This window comes from Dipteris shenzhenensis, chromosome 17, assembly GCF_047967505.1.
Source record: "Dipteris shenzhenensis isolate YYH24624 ecotype China chromosome 17, Dip_SZ_1.0, whole genome shotgun sequence".
Classification (NCBI taxonomy): Eukaryota; Viridiplantae; Streptophyta; class Polypodiopsida; order Gleicheniales; family Dipteridaceae; genus Dipteris; species Dipteris shenzhenensis.
The window spans coordinates 24787745-24797966 of NC_141612.1; the positions used below are offsets into that span (position 1 = coordinate 24787745).

General features: G+C 42.7%; 1 protein-coding gene across 3 annotated transcripts; it reads right to left on the minus strand.

The window, feature by feature from the left end:
- Window positions 1-453: 453 nt before the first annotated feature.
- Window positions 454-4827, minus strand: LOC147891893 (pentatricopeptide repeat-containing protein At3g12770-like). 3 transcript variants are annotated; one of them, XM_087388908.1, is made up of 6 exons: window positions 4658-4827; window positions 4514-4575; window positions 3971-4151; window positions 1326-3877; window positions 1019-1164; window positions 454-882 (listed from the first exon to the last, which is right to left on the minus strand). In XM_087388908.1, exons 1-4 carry the CDS (start codon window positions 4803-4805, stop codon window positions 1617-1619), a joined length of 2652 nt encoding a protein of 883 aa, XP_087245034.1. In that variant the 5' UTR covers window positions 4806-4827; the 3' UTR covers window positions 454-882; window positions 1019-1164; window positions 1326-1616. The 3 variants fall into 3 exon arrangements, with proteins under 3 accessions (XP_087245034.1, XP_087245032.1, XP_087245033.1); XM_087388906.1 differs by having other exon boundaries at window positions 1326-4151; XM_087388907.1 differs by lacking the exons at window positions 454-882; window positions 1019-1164 and having other exon boundaries at window positions 1222-4151.
- Between the last annotated feature and the right edge of the window lie 5395 nt (window positions 4828-10222).

Consider the following 10222-nt stretch of genomic DNA (forward strand, 5'->3'; position numbering starts at 1 on the left):
ACCATAACATTGGCTGACAAGAAAAAAGACAGTGAGCTAAAATTTAGTTCCTAAGACAGTGAAGATTTGATCAATGGAATGGTCTCCTGGTTAGCCCAAGCTTCTTAACCTTGTGCAGAGCCAAGCTTGCCTTGCATACCCCTTGTGAACACCTGAACGAAAGAATCAGTTATTTGCATAAAAGAAACCAGAAAACGGTGGTGCCACACATTGGGCATTTGATTTATAAGAGTTCGATACAGATTCTAAAGACTCTAAAACTCAAATAAGTCTTCAGACATGTTAGAATGTATCTCCTGCAACAAATCAAAACAAAACAAAACAAAATACAGAAGCCTTTTTGTATATGGGGTCTCCGTTTAACTGTTAGACTCTTCACATACGTAACATGCATCACATCTTTTGTACCCAACACAGAAACATGGACTAGCATCTCACAGCCGAAGGCTTGTATGTATGCTAATTACTGCTTTATCGTTTATGGTGTTGGCAATTACCAAGCACACAAAAAATACAACGGAGCCAGTAGGGATGGAATACAAAGATGCAACTGAGAGTGGGATGAATCAAGAGGCTGGCTAAAGAGGCTGAGCTGCCGGTGGAGGTTGTAAGGCTTGTGAGACGAAACAAGGATGGCTCTGAGTTAATGCTGCACTTAATCCACCTGATTAATAGGTCAGGTCAAGTGCTGATGTGGCCAACCTGTCTGGTCAGCTCTTTCTGCTGCCTCTGGCGAAATTACTGATGGTGGTCCAGGCCTGTAAACGCTGCTGTCCCATGCAGAGCTGTTCCCTGGCAGCCTGGGCAGTCTCACTGCCTGGATGACTCCTTTCCATGGTTGTGAATGCTCGAGTTTAAGATTCTTCATATAGTTTAGGTTCTCTGCAGCATTAGAGGCATTCTGTACGTCAGAAGTGTATTGAGGCAATCACAAGACCTTTAAAAAGTTCTGAAGCAATACTACAAAGATAAATTCAAAAAAAAGGAGTTAGCAATATATGTGCATAAATTTACATACTTTTTCGAGCCTTCAGAAAAATGTTGAACTGCTGCGTGATTAACTGGTAGCCATTCGCAATCAGACCGTCTCCTTGATCCTGCCCACAACTGTAAGTAGTTGGATCTATTTCTAGATTTCTATGTCTGGAAGATGATTTCATCCCTCTGAAACCAAAGCAATATGAATTGTGAGTTCAACTAATAGATTGCAGTGTTCCTTCATTGTCTACAACTCAATTATATTTAGCACTGCCAACAGTGGTACTACACAGCCATTCCATGAAAATGTATTTGGACTCTAAAACTGAGTTGTAAGCACTACATGCCTGTTTCCTGTTGGACTGAAAAAATAACTTCAATGTCAATGTGTTAGTTGCCTGGAACTTTCTCCATTTGAAAAAGCCCCACCGTTACTAGTGGAAATTCCAGGCCCCTGCTCCTTTGCAGCTTTCACTATCCCATGTCACACTTTTGGTTGGCTGAAATAGTCTGTGTTCCTAGTATATGCCTGATGGTGGTCACAGTCTTCTCAATCTTGCATTTGTCTAAAGCAAATTGCAATTTTCACAGCGACACTTTTCATTGATACATTACTTTTGGGTATGAACAACCAATCATCAGTAATAATCCTGACAAGAACATGCTCCATCCTTAAATTGGTGAATGCGATGATCATCTATAACTATGATCTCTCTCCTCTCAATCTTGGATATTATCTTGCTGGCATTATGACAATCAGTGCACATACGGAGATTCTTAGTAACCCGGAGAGTTGTCCCCTGTGGTGTGCTAAGAAGCCCAAACGCTATGGCCTGTTTTTCACAGTGTCTACACAATGCATCTTCCTTCTCTTCATCTGCAATACCCTGCAGAACCAGGTCTATGCATGGCGTATACCCTTCCTCCTTCATCTGAGCACTTAAAACCTTCATCTTTGCATGTATGTCATCACTTTGGGGGTGAGTTTTTGCTCCGCCTGTAAATTCATGCACCTTTTCATTAATCTCAATAAATGCTTTCCCTGGCTTCTTCCAGGCATTTGCACATTTTCTCAGATTCTCTATTTTCCCAGCATCCTCACACATGCCATCCAAAGCATATATGTTCGACATTAGAGCATAAGCAGCTGCATTTCTGCAATCCAGTGTGACAAGGCAATCAAAGAATTGTCTTCCTAGCTCCACATTGCTATGTGTTCGGCAGTGGCATAGCAAAGACATCCAACCCACAACGTTGGGTTGAAATGGCATAGTTTCAAGTAAGTCCTCTGCCTCAATGAGCAGTCCTGCATTTCCAAGAAGCTCTGCCAAGCATGCATAGTGCTCAAATATGGGCTTTATGCCAAGATTTATCATCAGCTTGAATTGAAGGAAGCCTTTATCAAGTAGGCCCTTATGACTGCAAACTGAAAGAAGAGATACAAATGTCACAGCAGTCGGTTGCAAACCATTTCCTTGCATATCTTTAAAGTATGACAGAGCCATATCATATTCACTATGACGGGAACATCCTGCAATGATTGCATTCCACGTCACTACATCCCGCTTTGATAAATCATCAAACACTTTACGGGCATTCTCTAGGCTACCACATTTTCCATACATATCAATTAGGGTATTGAAGACATAGAACTCTGAATCAAGGCCCCTTTGAATGATTTGTTCATGAATCAGCTTGCCCTGACCTAGGGCTGCTACGTTGGAGCAGGCCTTCAAAATGGTGACAAAAGTGAACTTGTCTGGCTTTGTGCCTGCCTCTTGCATTTGACAAAATATTGGAAAAGCCTCCTTGCTAAGACCATTTTGGACGTATGCTGCAATCATTGCAGTCCATGTCACCACATCATGCTGTCGTGACACATTAAAGACCCTACAAGCATCCTCAAGGCTCCCACATTTTGCATACATGTCGATAAGACAGTTAATGACAGCAACATCCGAGTCTAGGCCCCTCTCATTGATGTATACCTGGATCATTTTGCCCTTGCCTAAGGCCGCTGTGCTGGCACATGCTTTTAGGATACTTAAAAACGTGGCCCTGTCTGGCTCAATACCCTCCTCCTGCAGCTGTTGTAAAAGTTGAAGGGCATCATGAGTATGACCATGCAAAGCATAACCTGCTATCATAGCGTTCCATGTCACCAAATTCCGTTTCCGTGATGCATTGAAGATCCTACATGCATCTTTCAGGCAGTGACACTTGCCATACATATCGACTAGGGTGCTGACAATAAACACATTTGATTCCATGCCTCTCTCTATAACATGACAATGAATCAGCTCACCCTCATCTCGATCACCTATGCTGGAACAGGCCTTCAGTACCACAACAAATACATATTCATTTGGTGTCATATTTGACAGCTGCATTGTGTGGTATAATTTGATAGCCTTCCGATTTTCTCCAAGCTTGCTATGTGCAGCGATAATTGCATTCCACGTAAATGCATTTTGTTCAGGGAGTTTGTTGAAGATGCGGTTTGCTTCCAACAGGCTCCCACATGAGGCAAACATATGGATCAGTTGGCCACCCAAATTGAGGTCTGATTCAAATCCGCTTCTTGTTATACAACCATATACTTTTCTACCCGCTGCAAGATCTTGCTCGTTTATGCACATCTGCACAAGCTGTACCAAGCTGTCAGAAGAAAAGTAACTTCCTCTTTCATCTATCAGATCCACAGTCCCAAGTGCCGTGTAGAGCTGATCCTTCCTAGATACACTTCTACGACCTCCAGAAGGCCTGAAAATGACAACATCCTCGACTGTCTCCTGAATACTCCCGAGATTCGCATACATGGTATACGGGACAAGTGAATCTGAATGAAAACCCCTCTCGATCATCTCTTCATGGATCAGCTTGCGTTGGTCTAGAGTGGCTGTATTGCAACAAACTTTCAAATCATTGACATATGTGACCAAGTTTAATTCCATGCGCTCGTGGAGCATTTGATTGGAAAGATAGAACGCACTTTTGCCACAATTCACACTTTGACCAGACTTCATGCCAAGGTCTCGCAGGTACGATGCTCTATTTTGGCAACCATAGTGTGGTTTCCCTTGTGTGAAATCATCCACCCGACAGAACCCACCATTGATGCTCAAGGCATCCTTTGTCCTACTGACCACGAAGCCTGGCAGCCTTGAATTTGTCTACAGAGGACAGATTGTCAATTTAGCAACTACCAAAGTGCATGCTGTATGCAAAATCAATCAAAATTCACAAAATTGGCTCCTGTTATAGAGTGTGATATGACTAACACCCTCAACTGAAAAGAGAACACGCTTGAAAATGGCCAACGGTTTAGTTCGATTTACGTCTCAAATAAGCAAGCTCACTATGAGAATAATTAAAAACATATCGTCATATTGCCTCCCAACGGTACTGAGCTTCGAGATTACACCAAGCACGCCTTCTACGTGACCAAATGAGAAGCTAGAGTACCATACATCACTAATCCCATTTGCTAGGGTAAAAAGGTGCGTAAATGGACGACGCCCATCAAAACAATTACCGTTCTGAAATCTTCATCTGCATAACATTTCGTCCATAAGGATTGAGTTGCCATCGCTATCTCTGCGTGGAAACCTTTACAAAATCAGAGTGGTGCCGCTAAAAAAGTTTCAAACTGCCATGCAAAGGCGCTGACCGTGCTTACCATCAAGTGTAGTGCCAGATTGCCGGGCCTTGAGGCTAAAAGCACCGATTTTGCCGGCATCTAAGTTGCAAGGCGAAGCGTTGTATACTCCATTAACGTCTGGAGGAGAGGCTTGGGCATCTACGATTCTATTCATTGCCCTCATCATTGCTCCTTCGGAAAGAGTTTCAGCTACATCTCTCCATAGACAACTACAATTACCATTGAGAGGCCCTCCTAAATAGCTTTCATATCAATCTTACCGCGTTGACCTTCGGTCCTCAGATGCATCCAATGTACCATGGGTAAACTATGCAGTGTACCATGGGTTGTATTCCCATTTGCAATTCCAAGGGTATTTATAGATTGCTCGCCCATGTGTAGCCCAGTGCCCACATGCATTCAACGTACCATGGGTAGACATAGTCTGTAAACACCCTATCTTGTATTTCCATTTGCAATTCCAAGGGTTTTTCTAGATCACCCTGACCATTGTACTTCAGAAGTTCAAGCTTTCCTAGGGGTCTTCTTCCATAGTTGTTGAAGTTTAGGCAATTGAAGAAGTTGTTGCCATCATTGTCTAAGTCAAGCTCATCATCATCACGACAACTGCCATGTTGCGGATTGAGGAGGATGAGGGTTTTAATTAATTGGAGGAGGTGGATTTACTGAGGAGGGTTGTCGTAGATGCCAGCTAGATCATAGTTGCATGCAACCGTCCCTCTTTGGTCTGAAAGTTGAGTTGTGCCATTATGGGGATTAGAGATGTGTTAGTATTTTGGGGTAGGTAATGCTATAAAATGTGCCTAGGATTGTCCTCCTTGAGAGTGGGAACGTGTTGGTGCGAATAGATCGTCAATCGAAGGTCACGAGCGAGCGTTATGAGCAAATTAGTGCAAAAATCAGCCCGTGCAAGAGCACAAATTAAGAAGTGCAAGAGATGGCAAAATGGTGTGTAATGGGCTGAAAAAATACCCCGTAGCATGGTGTTTTTGTGTGTGAAATTTGGGTTGAAACTGGGTTCAATTTGGGTCCCAAATGGGCGAGCTACAGAGGGTTAAATTAATGCCAAAATTAGGCCTTTTGGGGGGTCTAAAATTAATTTAAAATTAAAAATATATATACATTAATTTTAAAATATTTAAATTTAAATTCAATAATACATACAACCTAATAAAATATAAAATTATAAACTCAAAAAATTAGTTTCAAATTAACTAATAATTAATTAACCCCTCCCTCTCCCCTTTATGCTCGATTAACTAATAATTAATTAACTAATTAATGAACCGATTAGGAGAAGAAGAGGAGAGGAAAGTGAGAATTGGAATGAGGGATTCAAATTTCTAAAGAGTTTAGGAGAAAATTTGCTAGGGAGATTTAAATTGAAGTGTAAACAAAAAGTGCGGGAGGATTTGAATTTAAACTACAAACAAAAGAGCCGACATTCTCCTAAACAAAAAACCCGACATTCTCCTAAACATTCTTCCATCCTATATTCTTTCATCTGTTCCTCATTGAACACGCACGACATTCTCTTTCCCAAGATCTCTTATCGATAATAGTACATTGGTAAGACATCTCTTTCTGACACTCTTTCTTTCTTGTATCTTTTAATAGTATGACACTTCTACCTCACTCACCAATCCCAACTTCTTCCCACCTCCTTCTCTCCCTCCACTGCTCGCCATCTAATGTCACACATTGGCATGGAGGTTCCATGAATTGGGCGATAGGGTGGAGCTTGTAGTTGGTGAAGGTCGGTGGCATCGGGAAGATTGGGCACCTTCATAAGATGCACCTCCTTGGGAGCCTCTTGCAACTCCTTGGCTAGGGTCTTGCCCCTGGAAGTCCCTCATCTGCAGGTCTTCATCCTCCATGCATTCCCACTTAGGGTGCCTTGCAAAGGAGGTGGGCCCTAGGTCCACAAAGGTGGTTTTAGTCCCTATTTGCGTTTCAGGAGCTAGTTGTTGCTGACCTTCCCTTCCCACTAACATGCTGGCGAAGGGGTTCTCCATGTCTGTTGAATCTGTTTGGCCTAAACGTCCAGTCAACGTCCAAACATGTTGGAGAATGTACCTCTTAACCTCGACGCGACCGAAGGAGCAGGAGAGTTGGGAGAGGCCACACTAAGTGAAGGGGGCTTCGGAAGCCCTTGGACCCACGGGGTCTTGCATCTCCTCATCCAAGCTCTCCATCTCGTCAGAACTAGATGGATCCTCTTGTCAGGGTCCTATTATGGAGTGGGAGCTAGGAATCGAGCTTCCGGTTCAGACTAATCCCTAGCTAGGGCAAAAGGTGGACTGAGCATAGCTCGAAGCACTATCTTTAGGCGCGGGATCCTTGGACAAAATTCTTTCAGATCGCAAGTGCATGTCTATGACCTCTAACAGGGCACACTCAGGTTGAACTTTAATTTTGTATTTTTTGGACTACCCCAAAGGTATCCCAATGAGCGTAGGGAGAGCAATATGGCAACGGTTGTAGGGATAGCTTAAGACGCTGATCATTGGCAGGATAACAAGTATCGCAACGAGTGGCGGGATAGTACCGAACATGCTGGTCGACAAGATAGTAGTACCACCTATTGGTGGGATGGGATGCATGTGGTATCCCCACAGTCATAGGGATGAGTTTGATGATTTTTGACAGATTCGGAGTTTTGGTTTAGGTGTTTTTTATGCTAGGGGGATGCTAAACTACCTAGTACCTACTCAATGCAAAAAACATGCAAGAAAAACAACATTTGCATGCAAAAATGAAAGGTTCCTAAGGGGTGACTATTAACACATAAAACAACTTTGAATTTCATATTAATTCTTCATTCTTGGTTGTTTTTTGTGAGATTTGACAACATACACACCCTAGCAATCTCAGAAACTACCTTCCTATCATTTCAAAACTCCAAAAAACCTCCAAAACAAGATTCCTAAACTAAAAAATGCTCTTCAATATAAAATGACAGTTTTCCTTCTCTTTTCCGTCCAACTCACACTTCCTTCCTCATTCCTCTACTAAAACTCCACTAACAAAGCTCCAAGCTAACCTTGAAGCCTTGTGCAATGGGTGGATTACAAAAGAAAGCAAGTGCAAATGCAAAAGCATATCTTGAACTCCTCGGCAATGGTGCCAAAAATGTGGTCTCGACGATGACTCACATGTCATGGGGATCTTGAAGGAATGCCGTTGAAGCCTCCACTCCAAGCTACTTCCTTGTGAGAGCAATGCAAGCACAAGCCGTCCACTTGTGTCACACAAGCCGCTTTCGAATTGTTACAGCATGTTTCCACAAGAGAAAGAGGGAAGGGGGAGAGGGGAGAGGAGAGGGGAGAAGAGAGGGGAGAAGGGAGGGAGAAGGAGAAGAAAAGGAGAGAGTGAAGGGGGATGGAGTGGCAAACACAAAGGCACTACTAAGGAGACAAGAGAACACCTAAAGACACTCTTGAAGAGAAAAGGGAGCTTGTATTCCAAACTTGTACATACAACAATGAAGACCAAAGTCAACCATTTGGTCTTTTATACATGTCACCTTTTGAACCAACCTCTTTCCTTTTAGCACTCTCTCTTTCTTTACATTTAAAAGGCTATTGGGCCCCCAGGGTGCCAAGGCATCTTTGCTATCCTTTCCATCTCTCCCCTACTGTTCCACTCTTGTGGGTTGGAAATAGCACTTGTGTTACTCATATAAGAGTGCTAAATAGCATTGTGTTAGCCTCGAGCCTCTGAGGCCGAAACTATTTGGGGCTCAAACCCCCTGTGTGAGGCTCAAAACATGGTGTGGCAAGGCCGATCTTGGGCTACTTGAGGCTTGACCCCCATGAGGCAAATAACCACATTTTGTGGCAATTTGCAGCCTCAACCTCTGACCATTTGGGATATTTGGGTCTCAAACTCCCCTTCCATGGTTGCAACCGTTGAAGTAAAGCATGAAGACTAATCACCTAATCACCTCTAATCACTAGTTACCTTGCATTCTGCAACTGTACTCTGTGGATGTTAACACTCCCTAAAACATTTTAATGCAACAAGCTAAGCTGGTGGAAATATTGAGTTGTACAAATTCCCTCTTGCTCAGACGAGGCTCATAACCACTTAGCAATGGCTGGATGCAATCTTTTGGCCTCTGGCTCTCACCCATCTTTTGGCTCACTGGATGTAATGTTTTGGTCTCTAAGGCTCTCAGCTATTGTTGGGGCTTTTATTACATTTATGTAATCTCTTTTTGTTCAATTTGAGACTCTCAGTATGCACTGTTGTTAACTTTTATATTTGAATGGTTATGGTCGCTAAAGCCGTAATCTTTTGGCCTTTAAGGCTCTCAACAATTGCCGAATTTTTTATAAATGTAAGATCCTGTCTTCAATTTTTGTTTAGTATAAGTTGTTAATTTTTATATAACCTGTTATTGGATATATATATACATTGTACTCTCTTTTGCTCAAATTTCACTCAATGAATTATAGTTGATTATCTGGATGGCACCACCAGGCCTCCAGTATCTATGGTGGAGCAGAATGCTTTGCCCTCATTAATATTTACTGCAACAAGGACTAAAATACCAGTAAAGTAGGACTACAATTTCCTTGGTTTAGGACTAAAATAGCGCTAAAATAGCTGCAATGACCCACCATTGTGGTTGCATGGATATACATCTAGTTAAAATACAATTAACAATATGGCCCTTGAGGGGTACCCCCTAGCGGCAAGGGCCATATCGACATACATTATACAATATCTAGGATGCTACTAAACAAATATGGCATGTCGATATGGCCCTTGCCCCTAGAGGGGACCCCTCAAGGGCCATATCGCCAATTGCATTTTGCTTGATTGCACAAGGAAATATATTTTCCTTCGTACAGCTCCAAGACAACCTTGAATTCTGGGTGATGATAGGTCATCAGGCCAAAGAGTGCACTGCGGCAGTGATGTTCAGAATGAAAAATTGTGTCTCATTATTATGCCAAAAACCAGCATGGTGGTCTCTCCAAGACAACCTATAATTGCATGAGCGCACTACCAAGTGGCAGGTGGCAAAGTCGTGGCAAAAGGCTGCGCAATGACAGGTGGTCAGGCCACAGGGGAAATGCACATCTTGTACATGACCACATAAGTTGTACTCATTGTACATGCTTCAGCTACGTAGTCACTGTGCTCACATATGCACATACTACTCTGATTTCTTTCAATTTTCTTTTTAGTTTAGATGCTATCATATGCACCAAACAAAATCCACAAAAAGGTCTTGTACATCGCACCCTCTACTTATCCAGTGTAATTTAAGAGGGGGGGTTGAGGATGGGTGTAAATTGCACCATCTACATAAGGCATAGGGAAAAACCCTAACCCTAGCCCTAACCTAAGGGGTTCACATGTATATATTCATGTTCATGTTCAATACACTTAGTGACAAGTAGCTATATCATGTGCACTCCCCTCTCTCTCCCTCTCTCACTTCCGATATCATCATCAAGGCACTCATCCATCTCCAACGGCACATGCAAAGCCTCCTACACCAAGCAACCATGACCATGACCAAGCATACAGAAGCTCCACTGCTCATGGGATCCAAAGATTCTGCCTATG

What these genes read in the sequence shown, in the direction of transcription:
- LOC147891893 (XM_087388906.1), bottom strand. Translation starts at nt 4,805, where the DNA reads ATGATGAGGGCAATGAATAGAATCGTAGATGCCCAAGCCTCTCCTCCA. An exon ending in ATCTGGCACTACACTTGATG is followed by an intron (nt 4,576 to 4,657) that starts GTAAGCACGGTC and finishes GTTTCCACGCAG; the next exon opens with AGATAGCGATGGCAACTCAA. An exon ending in CAGATGAAGATTTCAGAACG is followed by an intron (nt 4,152 to 4,513) that starts GTAATTGTTTTG and finishes TGTCCTCTGTAG; the next exon opens with ACAAATTCAAGGCTGCCAGG.